The sequence below is a fragment of the Callorhinchus milii genome, unplaced genomic scaffold (assembly GCF_018977255.1).
Source record: "Callorhinchus milii isolate IMCB2004 unplaced genomic scaffold, IMCB_Cmil_1.0 Scaffold4, whole genome shotgun sequence".
NCBI lineage: Eukaryota > Metazoa > Chordata > Chondrichthyes > Chimaeriformes > Callorhinchidae > Callorhinchus > Callorhinchus milii.
The window spans coordinates 7,247,843-7,263,314 of record NW_024704745.1 but is presented as its reverse complement, the minus strand read 5'-3'; the positions used below and the strand labels follow the sequence as shown (position 1 = coordinate 7,263,314).

The window sequence follows — 15,472 nt, the reverse complement described above, 5'->3', positions numbered from 1 at the left end:
TAAGGTATCATACCACTAGTAGCAGATAGCTGCTGCACTCAATGCGACGTGTGAAAGTCATCACCACAAGTTGCTACTGAAACTGGAATTGTACATCTTTTTGTAATTTTATTTGCAAAGACCAATGCTTTTAAGACAAGCCCCGTGTCAGCACTTTGAGCGCCTAATTTAGGCTGATACTCCAGTGCATTGTCAGAGGTTCCGTGCTTTGGATGAGACGTTAAACCGAGTTCCTGTCTGTGCCTGTCAGGTGGATGTTATAGATTCCATGGTATCATTCAAAGAGAGAAGGGAGTTTGTCCCGGTGTCCTGGCCAACAATCCCGCCCCCCAGATAAAATTTGCTTTATGACTGTTTATGGGATATTGCTGTGCGCAAATTGGCTGCTACATTTTCCTACAAAGTACACAGTCAGTACACCTTACAGAAATACTATGAAGAGCTTTGACATGTTTTCATTGACCTTGACATAGAATCTTTATAAAATGCAATGATTATTATTCACTGTTTTCTTGATTCTTGTGATTAGTGTGTATCAGTACTTTCTAGACCCGTGGTGGCGAACCGTTATGTGCACCTAACAAACTAAACGTTCTTTGTTGAATATTCCTTGATTTATGCCATCAATCAAGAATATTCAATCAAGAAAAAACAAAACACACAAGAGATCGAACATGGCCTTAACTAGACTCGGTGGGTGGGGGGGGGGGGTGTGGGGGTGCTCCTTATTGACCCTGCAGACCAGAGTTTGGCCACCACTGGTCTAGACTGTGTTCTGTGTCATCTTGTCCTTGCCATTCTAGTCATTGCCAGACTATTCAAATTTGTGGGATTGCTTTATTTATTTTTGGGGAAGGCAAAAAAAAACTAGGATTTCAACTCATCTGGTGCAGTAACCTGTGTGGACATATGTACAGAATCAGATTGTGCTCAGATGCAATGCATTCAGCTGCAATCCAAGTTCACCCTTGTGCAATCGCCATTCAGGCAAGGTACTGAAGGATTGCCCTGTGGTTTGAATGGGTCTTACTCCCCGAAAAGATTTAGCATTGTCAAAAGAGTCGGGCAAAAATTGGTGAGAAATGTATAGAAATAAATTTAGCTTTGTGTGAGGGGGGAGAAACACATTTTCTATCTAAACAGTTCCAAAATATCAAAGGACAAAGAATTAATGATTCTTTTTGTCTCTTTCCATTTGATTAATAAATTTTTATGATGTGGAATTTCCTCGGTGTAAATGGCTGTTGAAGCTGTGTCAATTGTGAGACTTAATAAAAATTAGTTAAACGCTCGAAGCTTAAAATTAAAGGTGATGGTGAAAGCTTCACGGAAAGGAGATTAGAGTCGATGGCTCCAGTGGGTCCAGCACGACACAGGCACAATGGGGCAAGAGCAGGGGGAAGGGCTTTAGAGTCGATGGCTTCAGTGGGGGTAGCTAGCGCTAGCACATGTACAATTGGGAAACAGTAGGAGGAATGGGATTAGATCAATGTGTCATTGAGGAGGCAACGCTGCACAGACACAGATGGCCTTCTATGCTGCCTTTGTATTTATGACCTTGCCAGTGGGAATAACCCATTTAATTTGATTGAGCAAACTGCAGTTCATGTACTGCTACCTGGCATAGAGTCCATGCAATACAATTTACATTTATATAGTGCCTTTCACATCCGGGGGACGTGCCAAAGTATGTAAGTCTAAAGTAAACATTGTTTCTATTTGTGTATTTTTATGACCGTTTCCTTTTTTACGGATAGGTTGCACTCGGGAGTTAAATTCCTTTGCTCTGACTGGTTAATGGGAGTGTTAGAGTAGCTCTGAAATATGCATGGATGGAAGCTGTACATAGGAGCTTGCAATAAATCCTGTGCAGCACTTTGAGGCATTCTCCTGACGTGAAAGATGCAATATCAAATCATAGAATCGTGGAATTGTATAGCGTAGAAGGAGGCTATTCAGCCCATCATGCTTGTGCCAGCGCTTTGAAAGAGCCACCAACTAGTCCCACTTCCCCGCTCTTACCCCATAGCCCTGCAATTTTTTCCTTTTTAAATATCTAATTCCCTTTCAAAGCTATTATCGAATCTGCTTCCACCACCCTTTCAAGCAGTGCATTCCAGATTATTGCAATAATGCAAGGATTATTATTATGCAATCAGATTGTCACTGGAGGAAATGCAGGTGAGTTTAGGAGTTTCATGCCTTGGGTTGTCTGAACTTGGAATGCTTTGCCACAAGTCATTCTCAAGTTGAGAGCAGAACGATATCTAAAAGGGAATTGTATTTGAAGAGCAACATGAGGGGGAGTGTAAAAAGCAGGCATTTGTGAATTGAACGGATAGCTCCAGCAGAGGAGCTAACACCATCTTAAGACGCAACTGTAATTTATCGAATAGGATATCATTTTTGTTTACTAGAAACTCAACAAGCTGTAGTAACACGGTTCTCAATTCTGTTTCAGGGACAAAGTGATCGAAGAGGAGCCCATGGATGAGGAGGAAGAGGTGGACATCGAGGATGATGATGATGAGGAGGAGGACGAGGATGATGAAGATGATGATCAGTATGAGGACCCCACTGAACACACCACCAGCAGCACCACAACCACCACAGAGGCCATTGAGGAAGTAGTGCGAGGTAATTGGAGCTAAATAAGCACATTGAAGTTTACATCTTTGAAATGGGTGGTGTAAGGTTAACCCAATGAATGGGATCACAAACAAATATACAAGGGATAATTGTGGCCTGTAGTTCTTCAAAATATTTGGTGGCTAACAAGATGGATCTAATAAGGGCCACATCCCATTCAGGTTTGACATATTTGAATCTGGGAATTGAGGTATTTATGGGGGCGGGAGAGGGCTGAAATTCACGATGTTGACTTAATCCAAGCGTTAATGTTCAAATGTATGTTCGTTGGAAAATGCAAGTTTCAAATGACTCAATCAGTAGTTTTTTCCCAATTGTGTCCGAGGAGGTAGGGGAGTTGAAAGGAGGGTTTGACACTAACTTACGTGAAGCATTTGTTTTGATGGCTACCAATTTTGATTGCATAGGTTTGCCCTGTTCTGGGGTTGCTCACAGGCCTGTAGGATCAGAACGGTAATCAAACCTAACAACTGTGTTTGAATGGCTAGGTTAACCCTGGCCACTAATCTCACAAACAAAATCATGGGTGGGGAGGTGGGGGAGGAATGGAATAACTTTTATTAAATTTGCATCTAGATTTTTCTTACTCAGTAGTTGTCTTTTTCATTCATTAAACAGTCAGCCTGGCTCCGTTGAGAGCATTCACGCATCTGAGTCAGAAGGTGGTGATTTCAAGCCTCTTGTAGGGATTCTGAGCTCACAATCTCATGCTCCCATGCAGTGCTGGGGGAGCACTGTGTTGTTGGAGATACCTTCCTTCAGATTAGACATTAAACAGTGGTTCCATCTGCCTCAGGTGGATGATTGCTCCTGGGGCATCCTGTTTGTCCTTCGCACCATCCGCCCCACCATCGGAGGTCACTCTTTCAACCACTACATCCCTAAACTCTGGAACACTCTCCCTCAATCCCTTGGCCTTGCCCCCTCTCTCTCCTTTTTCAAGACCTGCCTGAAGATCTTCCTCTTCAACCATGCTTACAGCCACACCCCCCCCCCCCCCCCCCCCGGCTCTGGAAGGCGCTATGTAAGTGCAAGTTGTTGCTATTGATTAAGACCCCATATTTGAGAAGAGTAGGGAGTTTCTCCTGGTGTTCTGGACAACAATTGACTAAACAAAATTGGTTGGTTACATCATGGCTGTTTGTGGGATATTGCTATGCGCAAATTGGCTGGTGCATTTCCCTACAAATGTACAGTCACTACACTACAGGAAATTCCATGGAAACCCATTGAGCCATCTCAGCGTGACAGGATGCCATATCAAATGACACTATTATTGTTAAACAGTGTGTAAGTAAATCACTGCAGCTGTACATGCATATTGAGATGGTTCAATAGGGACCCTTAATTGCAACATATTCAAAATCTGGAGGGTATTTTAGCCTATTGCTTTTCTCAAAGGCATCATTTTTTTTTAAGTGCTCTGCCTCTTTCCTCCCACGAGCGGAATCTGCACAGCCCCCACTGCAGCGCAGATTCACCAGAATAATACCAGGGCTTAAATTATGAGGACAGGTTGCATAAATTTGGTCTCTATTCCCTTGAGTTTAGAAGGTTGAGGGGTGATCTGATTGAGGTTTTCAAAATAATAAAGGGATTCGATAGGGTAGATACAGAGAAACTATTTCCTCTGGTAGGGGAATCCAGAACAAGGGGGCATAATCTTAAAATTAGAGTTAAGCCATTCAGGAGTGAAATCAAGAGGCAGTTTTTCACCCAAAGGGTAGTGGAAATCTGGAACTCTCTCCCCCAAAAGATTGTTGATGCTGGATCTTTTCACATTTTCAAGACTGAGGTGGATAGATACTTGTTACGTCAGGGTATAAAGGGATATGAGGCAAAAGCAGGTAATTGGACATGAGATGCTAATCAGCCATGATCTTATAGAATGGCTCGAAGGGCTGAATGGCCTTCTCCTGTTTCTATAGTTCTATATTTTTTCTATATTTAAATTTGCAGTACTGAAGAATGGCATTGGTTCCATCGTGTCTGTGCTGGCTCTTTTAAGAGCAATCTTCTTCAGGCCCCTTTACCTGATCCTTCCCTCATACCCCTGTGGTTGATGTCTTGATACAGATTTGCTCCAGCTGAGATGAGGAACTCATCAACAGGAGGATTTTTTTGTGATGGTGATGGGAGGATGCGGGAGTAAAGGGGTCACATTAGCATGACCTCAGCATTCCCTATTTCCCCTCCCCACCCAAGTTATGATCCTTTCTCGTCGAGATGCACTGGAAGCCACTTTGCTCGTTTTACTCTTTCTTTCCACCTCCCCATTTCTAAAGTGGAACAGCGGAGACACTCAATGACATATCGATGTGTGTGTGTGTGTGTACGGGGGGAGAGCGGTGGGTCACCTTCCATCATTACAGTGCCGATTCGCCCATAGCCTCTGCACTCTGCTATCCTTCATGAGTGAAGAAAGAAAGCTCTTTTTTGGCGGAGAATATATGTATGATTGTGGGGTGCGGGAGAGGGCCTGAATGGTGGGTTTTTTTGGGTGGGGGGAGGATTGGGTGTTATGCAATGGATCTGGGAGTGGGGGGCTTGTGGATGTGTTTGCCAGTGTTTGTGTGAGGGGGTGGGGGGAAGTTGGGGGGGGGGGCAGGGTTAACAAACTCATTTGAGGGAGGATTTGAGTCTTCTCCCCCCCCCTCCACCTCTCTTAGAATCTGTTCCTTGTTGCATCTGCTGCGCCATGCAGCCCACGCACATCATATGACTTAGCCCTGCAGTAGACCGAATGCCTATGAATAATACAGATGTATTTTTTTAACCAGGCTGATGAAAGGATTAATGAAAAACTGATCATCTTTTCCCTGCCCGTCACTTATAACTGTGTTTTCTGCTTGATTTCTGCTCTCCGGTGCCTTTGGTCGATTAGCAGAGCATCAATAATTTCTACTCATTTTACAATAAAAGCGTAATGACTTATAACTAAAGGCATAAAAAGCAGAAGACAAATTGCGGGCGGCTAGTAGCAAGAATAACTCAATTTTATATGTGGCACTAAACTGGTGATTTCCACTTCAGTGGATTACACAAGCTGCACAATAACAGCTCTACCGAATTGATCAAACTTTGTGTCGATTTTCACACTGCGACATCAACTTATTTGTTGGAAAATCTCGGTAAGTTTGCAAGCAAAACTGCAGTTGCAAAGAGAGAATACTTTCACATGGCTGTACGAAAACTGACACATCTGTTACTGCACTTTGTCCCTCTGTTTGTCCCTTTGTAATGCTGCAACACCCCTTTACCAGTGAACTAGAATTCGGTGGTAACTGGGTGACTGAAAGCGCCCCGTGGAAGAAGATAACACTGTGCTCTTATTATTAACGGAATGGGTCCTACTCTGCTTGGGAGAGCCAAAGTCTTATTAACACCAGCAAGGCAACCTTCTAGCATCAAAATTTTAGAAAGTACAATTTTGAAAATAGTTCCTTTGTGCCTGTTAAAGCCATCAGATTTCATAGGTCGTTTGTTGCAAGTAACATCTGTGCTTGATTTAAGGATCCTTTTATAGCAGCATAACTAGGGAATATGGAAATTATTTGGAATTTTGAAACCCCTGTTTATGACTTGATTGCCTAATACAGTATAAATTCATGCTCCCCCCGATGGAAGAAAACACACGCATAAAATTGTGATTCTAATCCTCAACCCTGCCCTTAAAGGTTTTGATCGTACGAATGGATCAGAAATTGATTTCACCTCAGCCGCTCAGCTTGTGCAGTGAAGTTGGAACATTGGGCTTTGATTGCTGGCGGTTGCAGATGTGCTCTTATTCATTTCTTTAACACGCTGTCTCCCTGTGGACATTTGACTCGCATGCCATCCTTCTCACTGGTGTGGCGTTATATTTTTGGAGGAACCAAGCCAGGGTGGGTTGTACCTGATAGGAAGGAAGCATGACCATTCTTGCCAAACCTTTCAATAAAATTCTACAGTGTTCAGGTAATTGACTTGCTGGTTCGGAGACAGATGGACCATTTAACTCTGGAACTAGTCTGAACAAGAAAAGTTAGCACCCTGCCAAAAAAAAAGAGCCTTTTGCAAAGCCATTGTGAAGTCATGCAGATTTCATATTTGGCTTTGATTGCTGGCGCAACCACGCGTGTTGCATTCAGACCGAAACGTTCAGGGCAACTCCTGATCAGTCAAGCCGCAAGCAGCCTGTGTTGTGAGCTTGTGGAAGTTGTTCTTGATTATCTTGTGCTGTGCAACTGCCTACTTGGAGCTGTGTAACCATGCCTACTTTGCTTAGCATGCTGTCTGGTCGATTTACAGCCTGTCGTCGTGACACGTAATTCTGTATCCAAAAGTGTGGTTGTCGCAGAATCTATATTACAGTAGTGCAACGCATTTTACAGAGGACACAGCGCTAGTTGGTGATCAGTTGTCTCACCTGATTCCAAAGCTCCCGAGGGATTCCAGCTATCCCAGGCTGTGTGGCTTGTTCCCTTTTCACAAGTATGCTGTCCACGACCACAGCTTGTGCCAGGGGTATGGGGGAAGGAACAGGTAAATGGGCCCGAAGAAGATTGCTCTTAAAAGAGCCAGCACAGACACCACTGACATGACAAGCCGAATGATCGTCTCCTGTGCTGAAAATGTTAAAGATTCTGTTCTATTCTCAGCATGAAAGGGGCGCGTGGGCTTATGAATTCGCCCCCATCCTTGGCTTCTAAAGAGGATTTGTTGGCTGCATGGGTCAGCGATAAATTGCTCTTGGAAGTCAAGTGGTGCTGCTGCCCAATCTTATTTGGCAGATGGTAAACTTTAAAAGTACCTTAGCTTTGGTAACAATTTGGTTTTAAGCGATACACAAAGCAGTGAAATGCTCCAGGTATGAGAAACAAGTTGACAAGCATTTTGTCCAAAATCCAAACACCTGTCCAAAATCCCTAACCTCACAGCCTTTATCCCATGTTTTCAATCACTTTCTTTTTGAACGTCCTTTCAGTCATCTTTCCCTCCTACTCTTTTTCTCTTTTCCCCCACCACTTTGGTCTGCAATCCATGCCAACCCTGCAAAATGCTTCTGAAGGATTGAGACATTACCCTGTGTGACAGGTGATGTATAAGTGCAAGTTGTTGCAATCAGGTTTTTGAAGTAAGGTTGCTCTTGTATACATGCTGCAGATCCCAAACAATGTAAGGGCGGATTGTATTTGCAGATTTGTTTCCCTCTTCTTGACTGACAAATGCTCGCATCTTTCGTATTCAGAAGTTTGCTCTGAGCAAGCGGAGACTGGGCCCTGCCGAGCGATGATTCCCCGGTGGTACTTTGACATTGGTGAAGGAAAATGCGCACAGTTCATTTACGGAGGCTGCGGAGGGAACAGGAACAACTTCGACTCGGAAGAGTACTGTCTGTCAGTCTGTAGCAGCGTCAGTAAGTGAACCCATTGCCTGGTTGCAGTTTCTGTGTGGCTCTGGGCACTGAATGCCTCAGCCAGCTCTACTGTCCAGCCACAAGGATAGTACCACTGCTTACCAACTAACACCTGCTGTAGTGGATCTCATCGCTCTGATATTTCTTTAACCTGATTCCCGTTTAGCTGCTATCTGATAAATTCTCTCTACACACTTGTATATATATGTAGTGTGTTTTGTTAACATAATTTTGCCTTTAGGATGCTAACTTCTTAACTCTTCTGTAGATTTTAGGATTTGCTTGCAGCATTTAACCTCTTGGTTTATTAACCTTTAACTTCTCTGCTTAAAACAAAGTTGCGTGTCGGAGATGTAAACCCATGATGTGCGGAACCACTTGACCTACTTTTCCAGCACTTCCTGCAGTTCTCCACGGTGGATTGCACTGATCCAAGTGCAGTGAAGTAATGTTAAAGTGCATCGTTCTTTCATATTTCTCGCCAGTGGGAACAGGTCGGCAGTGTTTGAAGTGAGTGTGCGGTGGCTGGACTTGAGTAATTAAGACAGCTGCTTTGCATTGCAGGGAAGGAGTGGGGGGGAGAACAAGCTGCAAACAGAGAGGAAATTGTGTTATATAAGGAATCTGTCTTTTTTTTAAAAAATGCTGAGTATGCTTTTGCCTCACCAAGAATTCGTAATGTTAACCTGTCCTTCACTCCAGTGAAGACTTGTTGAGGTGTAAGTAATTCCTTTTGTGATAAGTCTCTGAACAGTGACTTAAAAGTTTCTCAGCAGTGTAAGAGTCTTTGTCCTCTCTACATCTCCCCCCCCCCCCCCACCCCCCACCCCACCCCTCCATAAGACTTTGGAGCTCATTGTCTCACTATAAAGTATTGTAGCTCTTGAAAACCTATTTCATCCTTCGCACATCCATTGTGGGGTTGAAGTCTACTCCATATGAATGGTTTCCATTCATCTGGTATGGAGTGCACCCTCTCCCTGGAGGTGCAGGTAGGCAAGAACCAAGACCCCAGAGCGTGCATTGCGATATAATAGGAGTTGAACCAGCTAAAACTGCAGCATACCTTTGGGAACCCAGGCAAGCTGCTTGTGCAGGCAGGACCATCTAAGCCAAAAGGAATAAGGTGGGAACGAGTGGTAAAACTCACTAAAGAGCCACCTGTGAGGGAAGTTGATCACTTTAAAGGGGAGCTCTCCCTTTTGGCCAATGATTTGTTACTGGTACATGTCTACAGAGTGTGGAGATTGCCTTTATTAATAACAGTAATACAACAAGATTACATTTGTATTAGCGCCTTTCATGTCGGGAGGACGTCCCAAGGAGCTGGAAATGTAAGGATTTTAATAATAATAAAATCCTTAATTTGATATAGTGTTGAGAACATTTAACAAGGTAGATTTAAAAAAAAATGGCTGAACAAGATTCCTAGAATCATAGAATTGTACAGCACAAAAAGAGACTATTCGACCCATCGTGTCTGTGCAGGCTCTTTGAGAAGAGGTATCCAATTCAATCCCACTCCCCCGCGCTCTCTCCATAGCCCTGCAAACTTGTCCTCCCCAAATAATTATCTAGTTCTCGTTTAAAAGTTGTTATCGAATCGGCTTCCACCACCCTTTCAGGCAATGCATTCCAGATCCGAACAACTTGCTGGGTGAAAACATTTCTCCTCACCTCCCTCTTTGTTTCTTTTAATAACTATTTTTAATCGGTGTCCTCGAGTTACCGACCTACCCGCCAGTAGAAATAATTTCTCCTTGTCCACCCTATCGAAACCCCTCATTTTTGAAAACTTCTATTAAGTCTCCTCTGAAGCTTCTCTGTTCCAAGGAGAATAAACCCAGCTTCTTTAGCCTCTTCTCATAACTGAAGTCTTTCATTCCTGGTACGATCCTGGTAAATCTCCTTTGCACCCCCTCCAATGCCTTGACATCCTTTCTAAAGTGTGGTGCCCAGAACTGACCGCAGTACTCCAGCTGAGTCCTAACCAGTGTTTTATAAAGGTTTATCATAACTTCCTGACTTTTGTATTCTATGCCCCTATTTATAAGCCTAATATCCCGTATGCTTTTTTAACAACTTTATCTACCTGTCCTGCCACCTTCAAAGATGAACTTATATGAACCCACAGGTCTCTCTGTTCCTTCACCCGGTTTAAGAAAGTACCATCAGCTTATATTGTCTGTCCTCCTTCTTCCCAAAATGCATCACTTTGCATTTCTCCACATTAAACATCATCTGCCACGTGTCTGCCCATTTTACCAGTCTGTCTATGTACATTTGCAGACTGTTACTATCCTCCTCACTGTTTACTACTTTTCCTAGCTTAGTATTATCTGCAAACTTGGAAATTGTACTCCCTATACCCAGGTCCAGGTAATTTATATAGATCAAAAACAGCGGTGGTCCCAACACTGACCTCTGGGGGCACGACTGCACAGTTCCCTCCAATCAGAAAAACAACCGTTTCACTCTCATCTCTTAATGTTTTGTTAAAAAGTGGCATTAAATGGTGCATATAATAGAACGGTATGATCTATTCACCTTCAATAGGATGTTAACTGAAATTACCAAAACACTTTGGAGCCATTAAGTAGCACTGGACAGTTAATGAGGTCTGAGTTTCCATTGCCAGGTGTGAATTCCTTTACCTTTAGCAAAGCTCAACCAGTTCAACCATTGTTTCCATACTTTCACTTCGTGGCAGCATGGGTCAGACATCAAAGGTTTGAGAAATGTCTGAGGAGGAGAGGGGGGGGAAAGAAACTTAATTTATAGCAAACATCTGTGTGATCTGGAGCCATTTATAGCTTTTGTTCTTAACACCTGCCTTATTCACTGTTCAAAATGGTATCTTGGAGGGAGAAGGAAAATTATGCTCTCTCATGCTCTTTCTGTTCTCTTCGCCCCCCCCGTCCCCCACACACACACACTAAAAAAAGTAAAGTAAGTTTTGTTTGCCAGAAATGCTCAATTCTAGAGTGTGTTGCTTATCTAAAAAATGAGCAAATTCGGGCCAAAAATGCCTTTCAAGCTCAGTACGGTTTTATTTCCCTAATAAATGTTCTCCCTTATTCCTCCTCTGAAGGTGCTTTTTACTAGTTGGGGATTGTTGAGATTTTGGAAAAGGAACTGTACTGTGTACCTGACCGAGAAGCCCTTGATGTCCTGGATGCAGAAAGCAGCACAGCTTTCCATTTCCCATCACTAGTGTTCCTCTCGCATTCAGTGCCTGTAATTCACAAGGAAAAGTGTAACTAGGAAGACAATAAAAACAGCACAGGGGGATTTTGGCTGACTTTTAAACCCATTTCCCTTAAATTTAATTATAAAATTCCTCAGGGGTCCAGTAACTTATTCTGAGATTAGAATCCAGGTGAATTTGGTGGTTGACTTATTGAAGACCAGGATGGAACACAAGAGAATCTGATCCACGTGTACAAGACTAGTGGAGCTGCCATTGACTTTCAGCTGAACTTGAAATGGTCCTACCACAAAATAGAGCATTGGATACATGAATATTAGTGAATAGAAATCCAGGGCAATGACTCGGAATTTGAGCTTGAGAACAACACAATCAAGTAGGATTCTAACTTTTCTTAAGACTCACATTCAGTTGTTGCTTTTAAAAGTCTTCTGAACTGCTAATCTTTAATCAGTTGAATCCCCTTTGCAAACATTTTACCCAACTTTTACAAGCTTTGCTTACAAACTGTGATGCTGTTAATTCATGCCAAATCTCTCATTCTTAAATACATTACCAACTGGAGATTGAATATAGAACCTTAATTGTGGAGCTTTCGGATTAGCTAACCTGTTTAATTTAAGAACATGGGGATGAGAAAAGGTCATTCAGCCCAATTAATACTTTCAGTCTTCAAGCTCTTAATTTAGGACCTGACCTGACTGTCTACTTTGGACTGTTTATCTTTCCTGAAACCTATGTTGTTCATTGATTGAGTCTACACCTGCGAAGCACATCCTTCGTAACATAATTCCTTCAGCCACTGTCCACTCCCAGTGTCTAGGGTGCAGGTTAGGGAGGAGACGCATTAAGCGTCTTGTATCTGTTCTTGTACTAAGCTCTAATAGGAAACATGTGAAGCCCCAGCTTGTATGTCTCCTGCATCATAAGGGACAGTGACTTGAATTGCATCCCTTTTGTAGATTATGACATCAGGGGAATTTGAGCTTGTGAACAACACAACAAAATGGGATTCTATCTTTGCTTACAACTCATATAAGGGAATCGTTAGAGAAATCTAGAGTGGGAATCATGTTGTGATTTCTTTCCTATCCTCTCATGCTTTTCCAAGCATCTTGAGGCAAATTGCTGTGGCCCACCACTGCCCTGATTCAGATCTAACTGCTTTTTATGGCTATGTTTTTTGGGTCACCATTTAGGATCTATTTTCATCTTTCACTATCACATGCACTTGTGTTTCTCTTATGACAGCAGTGTAGTGCACAACCAAGGATAGGTATGGACAGATACCTCAGCTCTGCCGTGTTTAGCCAACCATTTCCAAGCACGGAGCCAGGACTTACTTACTTGCCAAATTAAGTAACATTGGATGGTGGCATGATGCAAATGTTGCTCCTCGGATCAGTGCCATGCTCAGTCTGTCTTTTTTCAAGAAACAGCATGTGGGTTTTGTCTGACCGGACTCCTGGAATCTTTAGTTAAATATTTTTCATATTTCTGTACTTCAAATCCTTTAGCTTTGTTCTTATGGATGCGTCATCTCCATATTCTAGATTGTCAGTGGCAAATCTATTGGTTTGAACTTGAGTAATGGTTTGAGATGGTGCTAGGTGTTTTTGTGCAGTTTTAATCATTTCCTATATGAGAGTTTCAAGAGAAACTTGTGACATCTCAGAGTGCGATGTCAATTAGTCTTGCCGTGAGGTGTAGCTTTTGGCTGAATATCAGAGGAATCCAAATCTTGATGTGATCTAATTGAGGCATCCATCCTCCCATTATCATACTTTATTCTCCTTTCTCCACATTCTCCTCCACTACGAGCTTATAGAGCAATGGCCTTTGGCAACTTGCCCTCTTTCTGCCCAGGGAGTAGGAAAGTGAAAGCTCCTGAAGTCTATCACACCTTTCTTTCACGCTAATAAAAATGAGCACATGAGCCCAGTGGTGCTGACATCCTTAAATACTTCTCTGCCTTGCTCCTGTTTCAGTCATTGTTGCAGTTGACTGCTTCCTTTTCTGTTGGCTCAGCTCCTAGAGAACCATTCTTCCCGTTGGCTCAATCCAAGAGAGACTAGCATTACTGCTTTGTTTTGTCAATTGTTCCTTTTTTTTTTGCCCTCTCCAAACTTTTGCTGTAGTTTCTTGCTGAAATGAACTTGTCAGGGACAAAGTTTTAAATCTTTGTGTGCCTGTTGCCTCCTGTAATCTTGAAGGATAAAATGTGATTTAAGTTTTCTAAAGGATTTGTGTTTTGTATTGAGGGAGTGGCTCTATGGGCTTGCATTGAAGGAGGTGACACTGCATTTGTTTAGAAGGACTGACTATCATATCGATCTACGTTTAGCTATTATTTTGTGGCTTGAGGGTTGTAAGAAGGTGAAGCCAGTGTGCTTGTTTTTTTTCACGAAGGGATTTGAAGCTGATTAGGGTTTCCTTGTGTGCTCTCACTGTTCACACTTTTGTACAGCCTATAAATACCAACCTGATATTTCAACAGATTCAACAGGTACACTGCGACAGATATTTCAAGATTGAATTGCCCTGTTTATAATGGGATCAAACTATACCTAGTCAGAATTGTTTCTCAATAACACATGGAGCATTTAAATATTCTTTGCCTCCAGCAAGCAAAAAAAAGAGAGGGTTATCTAGATCCATTATTTCACACAGCACAAATCCAGTAAAATCCTCCTCTTCCTAATTCATTTCATTGCAAAGTATTCAAAATCCCAAGAGTTTTTCTGTCTGTGTCTATTATCTGGGTTGAAATCATACGTCTTGCTTGTTTTGCTTCCAGTCGAATGTCCAGTCGGAGGTTCCAGCTGTGGTCTTTGCCAGCTCATGCTCTGCACTTCTGCCAACAAATTTTGACTTCTGTTTTTTGCTTTCAACTCTGCATACATACCTCCCTTCCCACACGCATGCAGGCCACACATGCACCACGTGCACATTGTACACAAATGCACATGCACATACCACACAAGTGTAAAAATCAGCACATGTGCAGAGACATACAAATGGATCGGTGCAGTTTCATTGCCGAGACCGGTTCTATAACGTGTATTTCTGACTGACTGAATAACAAACTGGGATTGCTTTCTGTCTGAATGAAAGCTACTTGTGGGAGACTCGTGAAGCCCATGATTCCAGTGTAAGTGAGCTGTCTGGGAAGGTGAAGCCAATGTAGCTTGTTCTCTGACACTGTTAATCCAGGGCAGCCTCTCAAGAGGGTTGAATGGTTAGTTCAGGGCAATCTCTCTGAAGTGTTTGAACATTTCCTATCATGTTAATCTAACTGACCCTGGTTATGAATCCATCATATACTCCAGGGTTTCACAGCTCAAGATTACCGACTGAAATCACAGACATTCAGTTCAACACACAGACGGATTAGTGAGCCTCCTTTTTTAAGATGCACTTTAATGGAGCTTAAGGTTAAGATCATTTTTATAATTTCCTCTCCCACCTACTTAGTCCCTGCTACAGCCGCCAGCACTCCAGACGCTATAGACCAGTATCTCGAGACCCCGGGAGATGAGAATGAACATGCTTATTTCCAGAAGGCAAAGGAGAGGCAGGAAGCCAGACACAGAGAGCGCATGTCGCAGGTAGGTTTATTTTGCTTTGTATTCCCTGTGTCTTCACAATCGTGTTGACGGCATCACAAGAGTGGCATGGATCAGGAAAAGCCACTCTGGCCAAGTTAATCTCATCCTCTCCCAACCATCTTCCCATCTCATTTGTTTCTTAAATCTGTCCAGAACTCTGGCCTCACCTACCCTTCCCTGAACTGATTCCAGCTATTGTGCAGCAAAGAGATGCTTCCGGGCATCTCAACTGAAACTGTCCTTCACCATCCTAGACCTGTGCCAATTTGTCTTGTTACATTGGCATTATCAATAGGGCATTTAGATGCTCAGGGAGTGAGGGTGTTAAGGGAAATGGATTTAAAATATCTGTCATTGTTTAATAAATTGGCAGAACAGGCTCGATGAGCTGAATGGCCTCTTGTCCATATGTTTAGTTCTCCAATGGTGTGGTCTAATCCTAATAAATAGCCTAGTCTGGAGAAATGCTGCCAAAATGGGTTGCACTCCCTTGTGGTCTTTGTTTCCTACCACCTTATCATTGACAAGGAGCTGCTTGCTTTCCATCTGGCACTTCCATGCAGTGTTGTGGCTAAAACAGGATCTCGCGACAGAGATTGGGGGAGGATT

General features: G+C 42.8%; 1 protein-coding gene across 4 annotated transcripts in view; it reads left to right on the top strand.

Moving 5' to 3' along the window:
- Positions 1-15,472, top strand: part of appa (amyloid beta (A4) precursor protein a) — a 68,286-nt gene that overhangs the window by 24,950 nt on the left and 27,864 nt on the right. For 2 of the 4 annotated variants that reach the window (XM_007903557.2, XM_007903555.2), the window contains exons 5-7: positions 2,462-2,637; positions 7,880-8,047; positions 14,730-14,863. In XM_007903557.2, coding sequence (XP_007901748.1) covers positions 2,462-2,637; positions 7,880-8,047; positions 14,730-14,863 — 478 coding nt within the window. The remainder of the gene's footprint in view (positions 1-2,461; positions 2,638-7,879; positions 8,048-14,729; positions 14,864-15,472) is intronic. The other 2 variants (XM_007903556.2, XM_007903558.2) reach the window with 1 other exon arrangement.